Raw genomic sequence first — 20,868 nt, forward strand, 5'->3', positions numbered from 1 at the left:
GGTTATAATCTTTCGTTCGTAAGCAAACCGGGATCTAAGAGATAGCAGGAGACATTGTTCCTATAAGTTAATATGACAGTACCAGGGATCATATTAGCGGCCGGTATAACAAACTAAAAAGGGGTATCTGTGGTTGTTATAATACTATTAGATACACCCTTGTTGGGATCTTTCATTCTAACTACCCCGTAGGGTTTTTCAAGTACATTCATCGCTGAATGAAATAACTACTATCATATAATGAGAAAAAAAATATCCACTCAATGTCAACTAAATAAAAAGTCCGAATGAAAAAAAAACAAAGTTCTGATCACCGATTTTCTTTTTCCGACTCTTTATTTGAGATATATCTTTATATATAAAGATACATCTCAACTATAGAGTCAGAAAAAGAAAATTGCTGATTAGAACTTTGTTTCTTTTTTATTAGGATTTCTATCTTTACAGAATATCTACAGAAGTTATAGTTTCATACTAAGGTAATTAACGTCAATACAACCATGGCAGAAATCGTAATCCAGGAACACTTATAACATCCCGCTGTGAAAAAGACGAGCCCTGTCTTAAATCAATTCCACACTTTCTTTCCAGGTAATTAATAGTCCGGATTGTCGACTGGTCCAAGCCACTGTCAAGGTATATAACATATCCTCCAATAATAACTAGGGAGATTGGTCGTAAATTCAACATCGTTTCGTTCTCCTTCAGCCAATTTCGGATGGCCATTTTTAGTTTTTGTTCTGACGTATATCCCAATATCTGGACACTGATAACTTTAAGAAACTTCTGGCAGGTGATTAGCAGAGATAGAAAGTCAAACAGCCCATCTGGCCCCATAAGATCGGGTTGAATTACTCTGATTCCAAAAATAACCAGAGTCATCTGATGTAACCAACTTTGAACGTAAGATTGACAAAGAACCAATTTGTTACGCTTAAACATGATTATAAAATTGCGTCGACGCTTTTTGTTTAATCAGTATAATTCGTGTAGCTATATAAAAATAAACATTACCGAAAGAATAGTACTATGCTCTGTAAAACATCGCTGAGTGTGGACATTTCAGGCTATAAATACACAACATGGCCAACATCCGAAAGGGCTAAGGCTAATTCCTATAAATTTTGCGTTTTGTGGATTCGAGTGACAAAAATGTGTTCCCAATTGCCGCGATCCACGTACCACTTTCGACGATAATTGATTAGGCAAAGCCTGGAAATGGGTTACTTGTATCGTGAAAAGGGTTTGTAGTTTTTGTTCTGACCCACTTTAGTGGGGAGGGGTTGAACTATATACTCAACTGGTTTTTTTGTTTAATTAATTTTCGCCGATTGATATATTCATCGTACAGGATTGTGAAGTGTATCATTAGAGACACTGAAAAAAGTATAAGTTCAAATTGAAAAGAATTTTTTGAATTTTAATTTTTTCCGAGGAGTTACGGATATTTAATTGGTTTGAACTCTTTGAACCCACTTTTCGCCCAAAAATTCAGTTAAACTTTTGAATATTCTACATTTTTTGTTCATAAAGATGCTATCAAATATGTCTATTTGGCCCACATTGCCCAGCTTGAAGCTGGTGCAGATATAATCTTCCTTTGATAAGATAAGGCTAACTGTGCCTCCAATTCTGGAAAAGAAATCTGGAAAACTATTGTTGCAGTCTTTTGTTAAATTAAACCGATAATTATAAAATATTCAAAGTTTCTTTTTTTTTACAAATTAAGATTTTCGTTTGCCAGCAAACTATAACATTTTAAAACAATTGCGTCTTCCGATCAATGATAGTAAGTAGTTTTGCGATGAAAAAGCTTTCGGAACGTTTTTAAAGGACTGTCACTTCTGAAATTTTTCGCAATTTTTTCTCTCAATTACAAGCAGTAAAATTTTATGAGTAAATCTCAAGGTTTTCATGTCTCCGACAAAACGTTTGCGTAACTTTTAATGAATTCTTGAAAATTTCAAACATTTGTTGATCTTTTGAAGTCCTATAACAGAAGTTAATTATTCATTTTTAAAATTGGGTATCTGGATAGCTATTAAGGAAACTATCTAATGCTTTCAGTTGAAATATGATGTTTTTTTATTATATCTTGATAAGTATCCAAAATTCATCACTTATTTTTCATACTTATTTTGGATAAGATCACTTATTTTTGATATGATTGTCAAAATAACCATTTTGCTAACATTTGGTACACTTTTTGTTTTGATGGAGAAGCCTAAGCAAGATCAAATTTAGTCCAGCTGTAGAATTTTAGGGTTCAAAAAATATTCGCACTTTGATGGGTGGCTCTGTATGTTTTTTGAAATATGTTTGCCTTTTTGGTTATTTTATGTTAGTTGCAGACCAGAAGGATTTATTGAACGAATCATTGAATGAATTATTGAAACCTCAAATTTACAGGCAAACGAGGCCAATGAACATTCATAATATTTTCAGCAAAAACACATACTGTTTTTGGCTTCAACTCCGTTTGCATAAAAATGTTTACGAAATTTTGAGTTCTATCTGTATTGTGTTATAGTATTGTCTTTTGACTTTGTCCCACTAATGTCATGGATAACCTAAGCAAAACACAGCTAAACTACTTAGAATTATTTGGTTGAAAACTAACCCTTGTTATGTTTTTACGGTTTAAAAAATTTGGTTTTTTGAGATTTGTCAATTTCAATATTGTTTTTGCAAATTTTAAGCGTAGTATGACTAAAAAGAAACCATTTTTTTCCAAGTGAAATTGAATGTTTTTTTTTCATCACTTATCTCATTCTAAGTAGTTTTTTTTCTACGTTGATGCTTGAGTTTTCAAAAACATTACACTTATCTTTTTTGACCTTTTCAAATTTGTAGGCCTTTTTCTTCTTGTCCATTCATCATTCTAATGGCGCAAAACCAACGAGTCTCATATTACATAAATATAAATGAAATAATGCGCGATTGGTTTTATTCAATTGTTTTCGTGATTAGATTTTGATCTCATATGCTTCGACATCGTTTCCTAGAGAGTTGCAATGACTTCTTGATATTTGCATGTCTTTGATTGTGTAGCCATATGGCATTCTATATGTTAACAGGCCTCAATTGTTTTGCACGAAAGTACAAAAGTAGCCGTCGCAAGATTTCATTTGATAGTTCATTGCTTTCATGACTTTGAATTCAATTGTTTTCAAAAGTGTAATAATAAAAAGTATTTTCTGACTTTGCCCTTTCTGTTTTCTTTCTGTTTTTTAATTTTTCTCTATAGGGACCGTTGCCGTATCTTTCCTGTGAAAACGCAAGTCTTTTGGTTTAGTTAATTTTTAATCAGATGCTTTTTTCAGTTTTTCATTAATATTTTTCAAAAAAGAATGGTACACATAGTAATTTGGTCATAAGTAATTCTTGCCGTTTTTACCTGATCTTACTCTCCGTATTAGCAGTCATCACCAGCAACGAGTCATTGTTTTTTTGTTTGTTGGTTAGAGCTTAAGGCTTGTGGTTCTTATTTGATTTTCTTGACTGTCTTTTTTCCCAGTCTCCTTAATAGCAGGTATTTTCGACCCTCTATTAAGGCATTGTTTAATTTTTGAGTGGTTTGATATTAAAGACATTTTTTATATGGATAAACCAATAATAGTCGAACAATAAGTGACTGGTGGACAATTAATACAAAAGAAAAAACCGTGATTGAGGGGGGAGAGGTAGAACATAAAATGCGGACGCACATTGCCGATCTACTTTCTTCTTAAGTATTCACGTAAAGCAATAAAACCATCTGGAGCATATAATTAACCTGATTTGTTATTGCAAGTTGTCATGCAAACCCCAAATGCAACCCGAGTCAAGGTGTCATCGCCATTCAACGCAAAATTACGTTAGATAAGCGGTGAATTTGGAAAATTTTGTAAAATAAGCGAGCGATGAATGAGGTGAAATTACATAAATCAGGTAGTGAATGCGGTGACAAAAATTTTTATCACTTGGTAGTGGTGAACTTGTATATTTTCACTGCTGAATTTAGCGGTGAAATTACATAAATTCACCGCTTTGAAAAAAAGCGTCCAAATTATGTGAGATAAGCGGTGAATGCGATGAAAACACATAAAACCAGGGGTGAATGCGATGAAATTACATAAACCAGGCGGTGAATGCGATGAAAAAAACTTTATCGCCTGGTGGTGGTGAACTTTCATAATTTCACCGCTGAATTTAGCGGTGAAATTACATAAATTCACCGCTTTGAAAAAAGTGTCCAAATTATGTAAGTTAAGCGGTGAATTCGATGAAATTACATAAATTAACCGCCTAACTTAGTGCTTAACTTACATAAATTTACCGCTGAGAAAAAAGATTTAAAATTGTGTGAGATCAGCAGTGAATGCGATGAAATTACACAAATTCACAGCTTAACTTAGTGATGAAATAACATAATTTCACCGCTTAGAAAACGCCTCGAATTGCCTTTTGTTCAATGAAGTTAAGATACATTTATAATTTTGTAATTTCACCGCTAATCTTAAAAAATTTTAACGCGTAGTTTTACAATGCAGAGTGAATTTGATTTAAATTCAAAACAAATATGCTAGCTTTTAGTGAGAAGTGGCGCAGTGGAACAAGAAGTGGGTGACATGGAGGATGTGAGAGGTTCGAATCCGTGCAGGGACGGTAACTTAGAGTAAGCGCTGCAATGCGGAAAGATTTGTAAGTTCACCGCTTACTCTAGCGGTGAATTTACATACTCTATCCACCGAATTTCACCAAAAAATTATGTACGAAATTTAGGGTGAAAAAAAAAACAACTTTTCGCCGCTTATCTCACATATTTTTCCGATTTTTTCTCGACCCTGGAAGCCTGTGGAAACTAGTGTGGAAACTAGGGACTTGTGGCGTTGAATTGAGTAGCAAATGATTGTCCCAAGTTGTCTTGCAAGCCCCAATTGTTACGCAAGCCTACCATTTTTCATAAACGAGTCTTTGGAGATAACTCTTTTTCTCGGAAAGCTGCCGTTTCTTTCTTTTTTACTAGAGCCAACTATACAAAAAGTCAGGGGCATTTTTGACCCGACAATCTCAACAATTTACAAATAATTGGTTAAAACCAACACATACCCGGAAAAACCTTTGAGAGCGAAAATATGAAAAAAAAACCAAAAAAAGCTCATTTTTGAAATAGAAAGTAAAGCTGTTCTCCTATTATTAAAAGAAACTCTTAATTGTGTTGCAAGCAAAAGACGACACGATAATTCAAAAAGCCGTTCCTACTTCTCCAGAAAAAAGATATTTAAAAATTAGAGATTTTATCGATGACAAAAAAAAGAAAGTAAATATGGACCTAATTGAAAGAAAAAAATTTACAATTGTGCAATAGTGGAATTTCTGACTGCTTGGTTTTTTTAATTCTTTACTTACTGACGACTTTTCAGGAGAAAACAATAAATAGTATTATGAAGATTGGGCAAGACTATTGGAAGTGCTGTTAGGATAATTTTTCTGATAAACTTGATAAGAGGTTACCAAAAACATTTATCGAAAAAACTTGCTGTATCTATTTTTGGCAAGATAATTGAAGTTTTGCAAGTGATGTCAAGATTATTCAAGTCTTATCGACCTCGATCAAATCTTGACTCACAGGGTTTGCTTTGAAAAACACAGATGACTGCTGTCATTTTTGGCATCAACAAATTGTGTTTATCAATGAAAAGTGTTTATTAATCCAGTAATGAGGTTAACTGCTATAATAGGACGTTTTTATACCACCGAGGATTGACCCATTAGTGGGACTTTTTATATATCCAGTCAATTGTGAAAAAGTTGGTTTTAACTAAAAATAAGTTTTCTCTTTTCTATCATTAGGAGGCAGCGCCCCTACCAAATAAAGTGGTGCATTTTATATCTTTGATTCCACAAAACGTATGCAAAAAAGCCTCACAATATGGGATTTGTCGATATAGAAACGATTATACCAATTGGATTGATTATACTATTAAACAGATGATAGTATAACATAAAACTGGCGTTGTAATTAGTATTATCCTTTAAAATGTGCCCTTTTTCTCAAATCTCCACAACTTAGCACAATATTAACTGAAACCCATTGTTAGGGGCGTTGCCTCATAATGTAGATTTCTTCTCATTAACTTGGCTTGTTAAAATTTTTGACTCTGAGATTATTTTTTTTTTCAAATCTCAAACATGTAAATTCGAATAAACCTCAAGGTTAAAGTTACATGTTGTAATATTATAAATCGAACGTACTATATCTATACTTTGTATAACTAAATATAATATTTAATAAACTAAGGTTCAGTTTCTAGTTTTCGTGAATTATTTTTATAAAAATAAACTTTCAAAGCCTTCAATTCTTTTGTCCATTGGAACCCGTTCGTGTCTTTTTTGCATCTCTTCTTTTATTAAAATGTTTTCTTCGATTTTTCCGTTCTTAGAGCTCTTGGAAGTTTATTCCATTTACGAACGAAATTTCTTTTAAATGAATTTTTACTCCATTTTGATTTACATTTTGTTGTGAGAGAAAAATTATATGCACGATAATTTACTTTAATGTTAACGTCTCCGATTATTCTGAATATCTTTTGGTCTCGTATGTTTGTTTGTCGGACATTGTCGAAAAGTCTATTTAAAGAAGTTTTTGCAATTTGAAGTTCTTTGGGAAGTATTTTTTCCAAGAAGTGGTTTATGAGCACTCTCATATTTGGTTAAAAAAACAAACTTTTATGCCCCATCTAATTTTTTTGTTTGTTCTGTCAATTAAGTGAGATGGCAAACTTTGAAAAAAATGCAGCAAATTCTAAATGCGACAAAGCAAGTGATCTAAAGAGAGTAATTCAAGCATTTAAAGGTATTTCATCGCGTATCAAATAAATTGATCTGATAGCTAAAGCCATTTCGCTGATCACATTATTAAGTTGTTTTGAAATGTCAACTCTTTGTCAAGAATAACACGTAAAAATCTGTATTCATCTGTTGGTTTCAATGAATGACTTTTAATTTCAGTGCAACTGAAAGTTGGTGACTTTTAATTTTTGAAAACTATTAATTTTGTTTTCACTTCTTTTACAGTTTGTTTGTGAATAATTTTGTGTCATCTGCAAATTGTAAATTATTCGAACCTTTTCCTAATTGCTCACCGAAGTCATTTACATAAAGTATGATTACTAGTGGTCCTAGTACAGTATCTTGAGGAACACTGTGATTTATATTTGTCCAGTTCGATTCAACTATTCCGTTCCTAACGCACTGTTTTCTGTTGATTAGAAACGAATTCAATAAGAATCTTTATTTTTCTCCAAAACCATATTTTTCATTTTTTGAATGAAAAAGCCCAAGAATATTGAGTTAAAAGCTTTCACTATATCCAAAAAAATTGATTAGACTATATTTTTTTCTTCAACCTAATGATTTATTTTCTCTGTCAGAGCAATTATTGTATTAAGACACGACTTTTTTGTAAACAAAACTGATTTTTTACATTATTTTATTCATATCTAAATGTTCCTAAATTTTGCTCATGTTGAATTAACCGAAATTGGATGATAGTTTTCAGGGTTATGTCTGTCGTTTTTCTTATAGATAGGAATGATATAGAATTCTTTCAAAATATCAGGGAATGTATTTGTGTTTATAGACTCGGTAATAGCAAACTTTAAATTCGTTCCAATGGACACGTTTAACTGATTTTTGTTTTGGTAGATTGTCAGTAACTTTGTATAGTTCTCTTCGGGTGACTGGCCTAAAATTGAATTTCTTTCCCTTAAAATTACAACAAGGCATTTTAGGAGCAATTATTTCTACCTTGTGAAGTCCTAGACGAGCAAAACATTTATTCAAACATTTAGCAAAGTTTTTTTTATCTGACGTTATAGCCTTCTTTGAGCTTTGCAATTTTTTCTGTCTATTTTATTGAGTTAATTTTGTTGTTGATAAACTTCCATTGTTCGTCTGAAGTTAGGAGATTCTCGAAAATTTGTTTTGCATAATCGTCAGCTGCTTTACATAAGTTTCTATTTACATTGTTCCTCAATCCTTTTAACGGTTAAAAAGCTTTTGATTAGGATTATTTTCCATTCATTGAACAACTGATGCTTTTCGTTAATGAGACTACGCAGTTCTTTTGATAGCCTTTTTTGTGTTCTTTTTTTGTTTTCTTCTATATTTTTCAAAGATACGTGGTAATTTAATACATTTTGGCAAATTTCAGTGAAATTAATAAAAATTCCATTTGCTCCAATTTTTTTGTACATAAGTGAACAGTCTTGCAAAGCAATATCACGGTTAATCTTAATACTTGGGTATCTTCTCTTTAACGAGCATTAAGTATTCCGTCTTTTGCTCTTGACATTCTAATTTCAATGATGATCGATATACAAAAGTGAAGCGATCATTTTCAAGTATTGACTCTACAATATCTGTTTCGAAAATTTGATTTTTAGAAATAAAGCAGACGATTAAAGAAAATTTTGCTCCATTTGTCCATGTTGATTTTTGGTGTTCACGTACTGAAGCCCGTTATCAGCAATGAAGTTATTTACTAATTGTTTCCCAGTTTCTTTTAGTATATTTATTATGTAATCTCCAGAGAAGATTAGATTTTCAGTGCTAGAATAAACATTTGAGACTTCTGATGCCATTAGAAGAATGTTGAAAGGTTTGAGTTTGAACAATACGCCAAGTTTATGAGCAGTTTTTCCTTCAGAGGCTCAGTTACTTCTATTCATGATGATTCAAAAAAAACTCCCTTTGATGGTGTTCAAGTCATTTCTTATTTTGATTAAAAACTGCTTGGGTGTCTATATGCCTACAACTCCCCCTCTTTTCAACTCAGTTAATGATGGTCTCGGCTGGTGAATAAATTGATGACAACTGCATAGAAAAGATTCTGGAATAGTATTGTTCTCTTTTATCCATGTTTCGGTTACAGCTAGGAAAGACAACTAGTCGAGAACTGTCAGAAAATTTGATAATTTTTCGTATTTATTATGCAGGCTTCTACATTTCATGTACTAGAACTTGATATCATCTTCTGTTCTGTTCTTTTCTTTGTAGTACTGGTCTATTCGTTTCAATTTTTCTATTTGAGCCGGGCTAGGGTTTATTTCACTATCTCCACTTTTATGCAGAAAAATGACTATGACGGGTAATAAATACGTAATATTTAAGTATACGTAAATACGTAACCGAACCCTAGTGAAAACAAATTGATTAAATAAATCTGACAAAAAATAAATTTTGGTTTTTTCAATTGATTTGAGTGATTTTTGAAAAAGGCAAATTCGCCCTTTCTAAACCAAAATTTTTATTAACTTCACAAACAAAACTAACGTTTGCTTCAAAAGAAACATTTTACGTTTCTGTTAAAGAATTAAGAATCAAGTAATCCAAATATATCAGAATTCGATGGGTCTATTGAAGGTATTCCATACCCTTTCGCATGCCAAAAAATTTGCATTTTGCCGTTTAGGACGCATTTGTCTCAACGATATGTCGTTTGTTGAATTGTTGTGGCCAATATTTTTCATATGTTTCCGCTAAGCTGTAACCATTTTTTGAATTCCGCACATGTTTGGGTGCAGATCATCTTGTCCGATATCGTATACCTCAAGACCATAATTGAGGAAGTATTCATTTGATCAGTGGATTTCGCCCATAACTTGCTCAGCATTGCTGTTGATTAGTTGGTTATGGACGTCAATTTCTCTGTTATTCGAGTGCCGAACGGATAGTGCAGTTTTAACTTGAGGAATTTGGCACATAACAACCTTATGGGGCTTGAATTTAGTGAAGCACTTACTGTTTAAGTCACCCAATTAGTCAGCTGCCTTTTTTCCATCAGTACCTTGGTCTATGATTTTATGTCCGAAATGAAAAACAAGGCTTTCAGGTTTTGCTCCAGCCGAATGAGAGTCCACAATGTCTTTAACATTGCTTATGGTTGCCGAAGGGTATGAGTGTATTGCTGTTTCTTCACTTATACACCATGTTTAACAAATTTATAAGTGTTGTCTGATATGACAAGATGTTTAGTAAATCGTGGTACAAACTTCGGGAAAAACTGTCTGTTGTTGGCGTAAACTTGTTTGGATTCTGTGTTTTTGTTGCCATCAATAATATTTGTCAACGTTTTCACATTTTGTCTTCTCAAAAAAAAAACAATTTTTGACATTGCTTGGTCATATAGGGATTTGCTGTAGTCTAGAGCTAATTGAAGCTCTCTATTTGCTTGCGTGTTTTTTTTCTATGTCTTTTTTAGTTCTGTTATTTCATCCTGCTGCAAGTTACTGGTATCGAGTGATGATCTTTTGCTCTCTCTTATTTTTAAATTTTCTTGAATGAGTTTATCTTTGTTGCTTATCGCTAGAACAACCGCTTCCATTTTGTCGCTGGATACACTGGGCTTGTTTATTGTACACTAGTGACTCATTCGGGAGTAATCGGTGAGAAAAAAACATCTCAAAACTTTGACCTAGAAAAGACCTGAAAGTGAAGCAATTGTTAGTTTGGAAAATATTGCATTGGTCTCACGGATGAAGAATACGAAAATATTAATCATATTAATCATATTTTTGCGTACCCAAAATGGAGGAGCCAGTAAATGTAGATATTTGAGATTGCTACAATCGTTAAACATGCCAATATAGTCAAATTCCGTCAACAGCGTTGTACAATTTGGAATATCCTCACCATCAAACAATACATATGGTGCAATGTCAATCCCTCCGAATTCAATGATTATCAGATTGGGAAAACTGAATTTCACCAGCTGATTAATCATGCAGAAGTTTCCATTTGTTTCACATTCAAAACTCAAATAAGTTAGATGCTCAAAAATTGGTACCTGGTCAATTCGTGATCTGTCTGCAACCCGCAAACACAGCTCGAGTTTCTTCAGTTTAGTCAAAGTCGCGATTTCTTCGATTTCTACATAATAGCCGGACCTCCTGATTTCTAGAATAGTCAACTGGGAATAATGCTTGAAGTTTTTGCAAAGATTGGGAGCAATGTTCTTGCACGTGAGGGAAGCAACTATATTCAGAGAACAATTTCCGTTTTCCCTATAGAGTTTGTGAGACACAGTGGTAAAATCCTACTGTTGTGAATGATAATTGAAGTATAGTTTCTCTAAGTGCTCTTGAGGCTGTAGAACACTTAAACGCGAAGGTTGGTTTGTTAACCGAAATACCGAATAGCTCTTCATCCCGCAGAAGCAATCTAATTTTACGAATTGACCATTCTTAAGCACTAGCGACCATTTTGGAGCGTTGGTTAAAGTTTTTGGTCGCTTTTATTGGGCAACAGCAGACAAAAAGCTCATCTACTATGTTTCAAAAGCGCTAACTATTTTTTTTTAAAAATTACGGTCAATTTCGTTTCCAATTTCTGAATAGGGGAGAGATGGGGGTCTGAAATATAAAAATAAGAAAATTCATTCTATTTGAAAAGTGTTTTAAGTAAAATAGTCAAAAGGCATTCGAGAAATTTCGAGAAGTCTTAGGCTGTTTTTAAAGCCAAAAACACAGAGTATAATTTTTCCAGGCTTTTAAAGTTAACTGTGGCGAAATTTGGGGAGCAATTTAAATAACTAGCACCTAAAATGGATCACCTATACGGAACATTACAGACTAACAGAATATTTTTTGATGGAAAAAAGACAATTAATGAAAGATTATATTGAAAAATTTCTATTTTTTTTCCTGCTGACCACTAGTTGCTGCACCAATCGTTGCAGTGTTTGTCTTTTTGCAAATTATCGTCAATATAATCAAATTTTCTAATGCTTTTTTATGGTTCTTAGAATAAAAACGTTGGTTCTTAGTGCAAAAAACATACAACCGCAAGAGATAAGTAATCTTTTTTGAAATTATTAATAACAATAATTGAAAGCCATTTCTATCGTGATGTGACAAAAAAAGAAAATTCCTTCTGTATAGTTTTTAAGATTTTTTGGCGGCAAGTTCGACTAAGAAAATTTCACAAAGCTGGAAAAAATTGAACCCCCAGCGAATGAGCAAGTTTTTAAAAATGAGAGTCTTTATGTGAATGGGGAAATTTACTTGGAAACAAGGAGGGAACAGGGAAATTTGTCCAATTTAGCGGCAGAGATTTGAATTTTTTATCTCCAATAAAATTGTTTCAGTCTGACAGTAATGGGAGCATTTCAATTACCTACTATAAAAGTAACGTTTTCCATGGATTGAAATCAATACTTTTTATAATTATCAAGCTTCTTATCAAACCTGCAGTTTTGCGAAATTTTTTGTCAATAAAATACAATAAAGTTGTAACTGGAAAAAAATTATTGAACTCGAAAACAAAAAAAAGCGAAATTTCTGGATTAATATCAGTAGACAGTTGATAGTCGTGTGATCAAAAATGAGGCAAAAATGCGTAAATATAATTATTATTCACGCTTTTTACATCTTGTACGCGTGCGAAGAAGTGGCAAAGATTAGCGAGAAGCAATTGAGAACTCAAATAAAAAAACGTAAAGAAATAGAAGGAGTTCACATTTTCTTTATTGTTTCTAGAATACCACTGGAACTACTCTAAATCCTAGAATCTAAATGGCATTGTGATGTTATAGGCATTCTCTTGCAATTGTTCAATAAAATTTTTCTTTTAATCTATGTAAATTTTTACCAAATTTTGATTTTTCAAAATTTTAAAACTTTACTCTCTCGCTACTTTGCTCTCTCGATTTTTATTACAAAATTATGTTTTTAATGATATGTTTAGCCCGCGTTTGTTTTCTATAAAAAAGTTTTTCAATGCACCCCAGCATATCTTATAATATATAGACATAGAGGTGATAGACTCCAATACTTATTTTTAGTCTCAAGTTTGATTTGAAGAAAGTTTCTCGGTTTTTAGAAAGAAAGCATCAGTATAATTTAGAGGCAAGTTTTGCAAACTTGCTTTTTTTGTTATACAAAAAAAGCCAAAAAAAATCAGATACATTTTTTCATCCATAAGTTAGATATCTGATTTGTGTTGATTTGATGGTATATATCTAAGCTTTCGAAATTAATTAAGTTTTTTTTATACCTATGCAATTTTTAGAAACTTAAAAAACTCTGAAAAAAATAAGAAATGTTCTCAAGTATCTTTTTGGAAGAAAACAGTTAACAAAATAATTCAGAAGAGAAAGATATCAGAAAATCAAATTTCGCTGAAAAATTTTTATGGCTTTGATTGCAGATTATAAGGTCTTTGCTGTTAAGAACTTTATCGGAAATCTAATTTGTCTTTTTTGACCGGAATCAGGAATGCTGTCAACAAAAAGGAGACAAAATTTCTGTTTTTTTTTTTCGTTTTACAACTATTGCTATTTTTTTCAAAAAATTTCAAATTCTTTGACTTAATTTTTCGACCCTTAGTCTCAAGAAATGTGTCTTGTATGTGCTTTTGCCATTCAGGCGTATTTCTACGAAAGGCAGCCTGGATAGTGTCATTCATCTAGTAGTTATTCATTGCTCCTATTTTTTTGTTTGGGGAAAACAGCTTTCAGTTTGTGTAAAATGATACAAAAATAGTGTCAAATTAGTCTTCATCACAAATCTATTGATGAAAGTGATAACGGAATTCACTTCTCCAATACAAAATTCATCGGCTCAACTTCATTTTTTTAGTTCTTCTGAAAAGTTTACGCGGGTTTTTGAGCAAAGTTATTAGCAGAAATAATGAAAAACCTTTATACTCAAAGATTTTTTTTTCACATGTCTGTCCCCAAAAATTTTAAGAAAAAACGTTTTCCGGCTAATTTTAACCCATTATTGACCTGTTTGACTAAATGGACCTACTCCAAATTTTTCACAAAATTTCCATTCATCAATATTTATTTTTGAAGTTCAATAATTAATGAAAATGGATGAAAAATTGATTTATCTGTAAACTGAATGTATTTTTAAAAAATTCAAGTAAACAGAAACTGTTCCTCGATGCCTGAGGACAAAACTTTTGCAGAACCAATCCCGGATCCTATATAGTGCATCAGTACTGAATCACAATATTCCATAATTATTTCGAGATCAAAAACGGTACGACAAATTCGATTGATACTTCTCTATCCCAGGCCTAGACCTCGACTTATGAAAAGACTTTAAAAGTCTAGTAGGGGGGGGGGGGGCAATATTGACTATAATTACACGGTCGAGGTTCCTAGTTAAAGTCGAGCTAATATTTTTTCATGGGTTGAGCTAAAGTCTTTTCATAACGAAGAAAGTCCAGCTAAGGTCTTTTCATGGGTCCAGCATTAGTCTTTTAATAACCAGCAAAGTCGAGTTAAGGTCTTTTCATGGGTCCACCATTAGTCTTTTCATAAGTCTGTTTTATTTCAAAATTCAAAACTTTTTAAATTTTTTTCCTGCCTCTGTACATACAGAAGCAGAACCGGAGCAAGACTAAATAGTTTTGCACCAGAGCAGTCCATCTTAAAAATCAGTTGGAAATCTGCCAAAAGCCTTAAGAATTTTTTGTCAAAGCTTAAGATAAAGAGTTATAGCAGATCGAGTATATTACCACATTACTTGATTCTTTGAAACCAGCTAGCTTAAGAGTATTGGTCCTAGTCCCGTTAGCCATAAAAAAATTTCGGCGTTATTCAGTTTGTTTTCCTTCCGAAGATTATGAGCTATCTTTTTAAAAAAAACTAATGAAGGTTTTTGAGGTATTTGTCGTTCTTTTGAATCGTAAAAGGTGCAGGGTCATATATGCTGACTACGTTATATGCAATATTACACGTAAAACGTTAATGGCAAAAAAGCAGACTTATGAAAAGACTAATGATGGACCCATGAAAAGACTTTAACTCGACTTTGTTTGCAAACATTGCGTCGAGCTTAAGTCCACCACAAACTTTGGGTCGAGCCAAAGTCTTTTGTAAAACTTTGGGTCCAGTTAAAGTCCTTTGCGAAAAATCTGAGTCGAGCTAAAGTCCAGAATGTCTTTAAGTCCAGCCAAAGTCTTTTCATAGCTCAAATGAGTCCAGTATGGTCTTTTCATAGCACATTTTGGTCGAGCATTGTCTTTTCATGGGTCGAGGTCTAGACCTGGGTATTCATTTCGTACGGTTAAGTTAATCCAGACTTCAAAATTGTTCTGAAGGTACCCTGGGAAATTGCTATGTAGTTTGCCAGTCTTTAGTTTGATTTTTGGATAGCCAGAGATTTCTTTTCGGGCTTACCACCCTGAGTTCTTGTGAACTGCACTAGTGCAAATCCAGAACTATATTTAGATACTTTTACACTTGTATATTCTATGTTGATGTCAAAATATAAACTGATCAGTCTTTCTTCAGAGTAAAATTGCACTTTTTCCTTTAACCTAAATTTGATCAGTCCATTACTCTGATCAGCCTAATCAGTATTATTGTACAATAATTGTCAGCCTAAATAACATTCTCTTTTCAACCTGTTTCAGTGGCAACAATTGCCAGGCTTATTCACAACATACTATACATAACAGACAATTCAATATTCATTTGGGAACATTACACCGCAGAGGTATACCCCAAAATTTCCGCCTTAGTAAAATTCGCTCGAAAATTAGATACATAAAATGTTCCCTTCAATTTTGCCTGTTTCTGCTAAAGTAGCTATTTTCCGAAATATTGTTGCAATTTTAATGTATTAACGTAAGAAAAACGAACACGAGATACACACATCGGGCATATTTGCCCGTAACTATTTGGGTATACCTCTGCGGTATATGAATACTGAATTGTCTGTTATACGGCGTTACATCCTAGTATCAGAAGCTATTTCTGGTCAATTATCAACATTCTTATCTTGGCTCTCAAGTCAGTTCCCCAATAAGATCTGACAAATTTCTGACAAAACCATCTTGCTAATAGCCTGTAAGGGGATGCATCTTCTTAGCAGATCTGATTAGACGTTTATCAGATCTTATACGATAAAAATTCCTCTTATAAGATCTTACACGATAAAAATTCCTCTTATAAGATCTTACACGATAAAAATTCCGTCTTATCAGATCTTACATGATAAAAATTTCCTCTTATATAGATTCCTGAAGTATGGTATATTCTTCATATTGAAGACAATTCAGAGTTTCTCTCAAGCAGCAGCCGAAAAACTACAGCATGCAACACTTAAGTGTCCCAGCAACAAAGAGAAAAATATCTTATACTGTCTTTTAAGATATTGTAAAAAAGATCATTTGAGTGGTAGGGACTTTCTCCGAAGCGGTGATTATCAAACAAGGCTGAAAAATTTTTTCCAAAGACCGAATCTATCTTAGACGGCTAAGTTTAGCCATAGTACCCAGTTAAGATTCACAATAAAACTGCCGCCAAAACAGAATCAACAAGCATTTTTTTGTTTCATAATTGGTTAGCTGACCGATTATTTTTTTTACTTTCATAGGACCTTGACTACGTTATACGGTTATATTGAAATAATTAAAACATGTCATATCAGATCTTACACGATAAAAATTCCGTCTTATCAGATCTTACACGATAAAAATTCATCTTATCAGAATTTTTATCGTGTAAGATCTGATTAGATCTTACACGATAAAATTTTTTAGTCAGCATCTTATCAGATCTTACATGATAAAAATTCCAGAATCACTGGTGTTGCCTTTTTGACATCAATATATTTTCACCCGGTTTTGTTATTGATCGTTTCATACTTGATTTCTATGGATGTGTGTAATCAATATTTTGTCAATTGTAGATAGCCGTATATGAAAAAAAAACAAACTAATTATTATGATTCAGTAAAGTGAAGTACTCCGTTACCATGGTCCAGACTCTTCGCTGAACTCATTCAGATATATCCTCAAATACGGGTTAAAGGAGCCAAATTTCTCCATAATAGATGTGAACCAGCTTGAAGGGAAAATGAACTGGAATTGAGAAGTCATCGTCAAGTGAAGTTCGAGCAAGTTATCTTGAAACAGCGATTTAAAGTCTTCAAGTGCATTTAGTAGCCACTCACCAGATCTAGAATGTTGAATCAGCCTCGTGTATCCAGTAATTCTGAGCACTGAATGATTTAATAAATGCTTCATTTCCACATAATTACCCCAATATTTGTTGAGCTTATTGCTATGCATTTTGAAACAAAATGTCAATGAAGCGTACAATTTTTTTGTTCTTCGCTGCATTCATAACTTGTTTTACATAGCGCATTTAAATTTTTTTTGAAATATGTTTGGAGAAAGGACTCGAGCTTACGCCAGTTATTAACTTTTTGAAGTCCAGTATTTCGCTAGTCCATTTCCCACAGGTTAACACAGATTTTGAGGATGATTTGACGGTCAAAAAATTTCGGGTGATTTTATTTGAGTGAGAAAAAATGATAATTAAATAATTAAATTAAAAGAAAATTGCGCAAAAACGGAAAGATTCCGTAAATTGAGTGAGAGCCACCATAAAAACCGAGACATGACCATTTTTTACCAAAGAGTTATCTTAAAGGATTTTAACTTTATAGCAGACACCGGTGGAAATATTTCCTCATGGTTATCCGTTATGGGTCTTTGTTTTCTTTGCGTTGAAAAATCACTATGTTTACTGGCTACAAAAATAAAATTTTAGTCTGCCACTCCCGTGAATGTCTAAACAAATTCCGCGTATACAATTCATCATTTACGCATAATTGGTGATAAATCGCAAAAATTCAATTTGATTACAAATGCGGATAAAGAAGACTAATCGCTTATTAGCCACTACTCTAAACTCAACTCTTGAGAAAAATTCGAATCTCAAATTGATCTTAAATAGTTGAGGACAAAAAATGCAAACAGTTACAAAATAATGATTCAAACAACTTAAAAAAACGAAGAAACTGCACACAGTAACCGGGAATTATAGTGCCAAAAATATGTCACTCTTTTTTGGCAGTTAAAAAATCTTCAATTGCGGATGAAAGTAACGGATATATAAATTTTGATATTAAATTGTTCTAAGAATCGTTGCTGCCAAAGTTTACCATCTCCATTACCTTCTGTTGAACATATATCGTGGAAAACAGCAAAAAGTGCAAGTGACTAGACTAACCAAATAATTTATTTAGTAACTTGCGACAAACACGCAAAATAAAAGTGAAATGAAACTTTGAAATCTATGATATGAAATGTATCGAGAAAAAAAATTAGATGGCTGGTCGAAAAGTATACTGAACGGCAAAATTGATTACCCCCTAGTTTCACGAAATAAAAATTCAATTTTCGAGGCAAGGTCACTCCAGCTCAAAATCAAATTTCAAAAACAATTTTTAAACAATTGGTCTCCTATAGCAGTCTTCTCGTCTACCTATAAAATGCAGATAAAACGCAACCTTTAGTTACCAGAATTCCCAATTTAAAGTTGATGAAATCCATCCAAGTTTCACAGTATAAAGAAAGTTGCCAGGATCACAATTTTTTCATGTTTTTGTCTATTAATATCTAACACAAGTGAAAACTTAGCCACAATTGAACAAACTTGAAAACATCAGGTCTGGTCATTTTGTGATGACTTTACTCTGAATCTCGGATGGAATCCATCAACATTACATTGGGATTTTTGTGAAATGAACGTTGCATTTTATCTAATTTTCATAAGTAAACGAGAGGACTACTGCATTTTATCAAATTAGGCCGAGCTGCTACAGATCACACGATACGGGATCCCTTTATTTTTGCCAGTCTAACTTGACAAAAGATATAACAAATCGAAGGCAAAGATATATGCCTAAGACCTGTCTGTGCTATAAGTCTCAATTTAAAATTGTTGGGGGGCTGGAAGTGTTTAACTTATAAAAGAATAATTATAAAATTACAGCTTACTAATTACCAGTTGCGTCGTTGTGATATTGAGATGAGCTGCCTAGTGATCGATCAGTTCTTCTGGTAAGTCGGGTGGTAGTTCTGTTCAGACAAAAAAACTTAAGAAATTTTATGAAGGAATTGTTAGTTAGGTTGTTTATTTTTTAGTCGAATATTTTCTAGTTGGAAGTTATAAGCAATCTCTTTTTGAATATAGAGTTTAAAATTTCATCTCAGCTCAGTTTGGGCCGTTAGGGAGCGAATCACAAACTCACTTTTATAGTGAGGTGCTTCTTAATTTTCCTACTGGCCGAGAAAGCAATAGAATTAACTTTTTTTTATCTCACGGAAAAATTATTGAAACTCCAAAAAAAAAATACAAAAATCTAAAAAGCTGAGAGCATCAATTATTAATCTCGTAGGCGCCTGTTTTCTGTTTTCCGCCTCTTCTAAAACCTCAACAATTATGGTTTTCTTGGGGGCTTTTTATGAGACTCTATTGTCTTTTCCCCTGAAGCAATCTGCTTCATCTTTATTGAACTTGGGGGAAAAGATCTGCATTGCAACTGTCAAACGCAGAAGTAATTTAAATTAAAAGTAAGTGTGGTTTTACAGGCCGCCTACGCTCAACAACGTACATTTTCTATCCTGGATATAAGCGAGGAGATCTAGGCCTAAAATTGTTTTATTTAAATAAGTCGAACTGAGTTGTTTAAATACTTGTGTACTGGTAGTCTTAACGAGCGTTAATTTGTTTAGCGCGCAGCGAAAGAATGGTTAATTAACGCCTAAATAAGTTCGTTCTAATGCGGGATTAATTATCAGTTCATTTGTAACGGCTTTCGTAATACTACAGCTCACCCCGATTTTTAGTAAGAAACAAATTTAATAAATTAATCTACCCCATATAAAAGTTTTAAATGAAGGTCAGGAAAGTTTTGAGTTTTGTTCATGCTTCCATCGATTGGGGCTGTAATCAATTGAGTTGGAGGTTGCCAATGTAGTCTGGTTGCGAAGGTTGCAGGAGTTGGTTAGTTATGAGGTTTGATGGCGTCGTAATATGAAATCAATCGCAAAGGGCGATAAAGTGGTGCTATAAAAACGATCGCAAAAGGCGATAAAGGAACTGGAGTGGTGAAATACAAAATAAATTGCAAAGTGCGGTGACTATGTAAGTTATAGAATTCTGGTGGTAAGATGACCGGGCTTGTTACCGGACTGTTATCGTCTTCGATTGAAAGGACTTCTTGTACATCTTGACTCTCATCGTATGACTCTGGGGTCTTCTCGTGAATTTATTAGCTTTTTTTGTTTCTGCCTCTTCTTTTTTTCTTTTTCTAACCTGCAGGTCAATTGTTTGATTTGTTCACCTAATTCCTTGTTTACCTTTCCTAACTTTTTGTTAGCCGACGTGATTTCAAGATGATTCTGAGCAAATGCTTTTTTAATTTGCTTCAGGTTGCTTTCTTCTGTTTTCTGTAACTGTTTTGTTAGAACGTACTGCCTTCTCCAGAAGTAATCGGTTGTTGTTTTTCCTTTCTCTGTATTGTTCATTTGCAGAATTTCGAATTTTATTTGGAGTTCCTGCAATTCCGTCTCTTTGATGAACATTTCCTCTCTGAATCTCGTATTTTCCGAAATTAAGGATTCTCGCGTGATTTCGTTCTGTTCATTAGTTGAAGGGAAAGCAGTTATAGCCGCATATGGTACATTAGCGTAAATGTCCAGCTGATTGTTCCTAATACTATAAATTTTTGTGGACGGATTTCGGTTTTAAATCCTCCATACATTTTGGTTGTTGCTCAAAGAGAAGCCTTTTAGAATTGATAGTTCGCTTGCTTTCATGAAGAGGTCTTCTGTAATGGTATTGCTCACTTTAACTCTTTCGGATACGGCGAATTTTTTATACTCAGTTTTTAGCGCATATTTGAGGTTTGTAACAAACCTGGGGTTTTCAGTGTTCATTTTCGCTTCTCTTGTTTTTTGTATGTCTAGGCAATGAGGGATGTTATTTCTATCATCTTCAGTTAACAGATTGTCAATATTTGACATTTTTTTGAGTTTTTCAGCGTAACCGGTTCGATGATTTCCTAGAGCTGG

At 33.2% G+C, this 20,868-nt stretch overlaps 1 protein-coding gene across 3 annotated transcripts; it reads right to left on the reverse strand.

Moving 5' to 3' along the window:
- Positions 1-405: 405 nt before the first annotated feature.
- LOC142342793 (uncharacterized) lies at positions 406-17,199 on the reverse strand. 3 transcript variants are annotated; one of them, XM_075394368.1, is made up of 4 exons: positions 16,757-17,199; positions 13,928-13,971; positions 10,568-11,019; positions 406-933 (listed from the first exon to the last, which is right to left on the reverse strand). In XM_075394368.1, the coding sequence occupies exons 1-4, from the start codon at positions 17,122-17,124 to the stop codon at positions 490-492; spliced, it is 1,308 nt and encodes a 435-aa protein (XP_075250483.1). In that variant the 5' UTR covers positions 17,125-17,199; the 3' UTR covers positions 406-489. The 3 variants fall into 3 exon arrangements, with proteins under 3 accessions (XP_075250483.1, XP_075250482.1, XP_075250484.1); XM_075394367.1 differs by having other exon boundaries at positions 13,928-13,989; XM_075394369.1 differs by lacking the exon at positions 406-933 and adding an exon at positions 963-1,067 and having other exon boundaries at positions 13,928-13,989.
- Positions 17,200-20,868: the final 3,669 nt, after the last annotated feature.

The sequence above is a fragment of the Convolutriloba macropyga genome, chromosome 7 (genome assembly GCF_964194025.1).
Source record: "Convolutriloba macropyga chromosome 7, txConMacr16.3, whole genome shotgun sequence".
Lineage (NCBI taxonomy): Eukaryota > Metazoa > Xenacoelomorpha > Acoela > Convolutidae > Convolutriloba > Convolutriloba macropyga.

Bases quoted from the DNA above. Each gene is read 5' to 3' on its own strand.
- LOC142342793 (XM_075394367.1), bottom strand. From the start codon at position 17,124: ATGCAGCGAAGAACAAAAAAATTGTACGCTTCATTGACATTTTGTTTC. The intron at 13,990-16,756 runs GTAACGGAGTAC...ATTGTGATTCAG, and splicing joins AGCGAAGAGTCTGGACCATG to TACTGATGCACTATATAGGA. The intron at 934-10,567 runs GTACGCAAAAAT...ATCATGTTTAAG, and splicing joins TACTGGCTCCTCCATTTTGG to CGTAACAAATTGGTTCTTTG.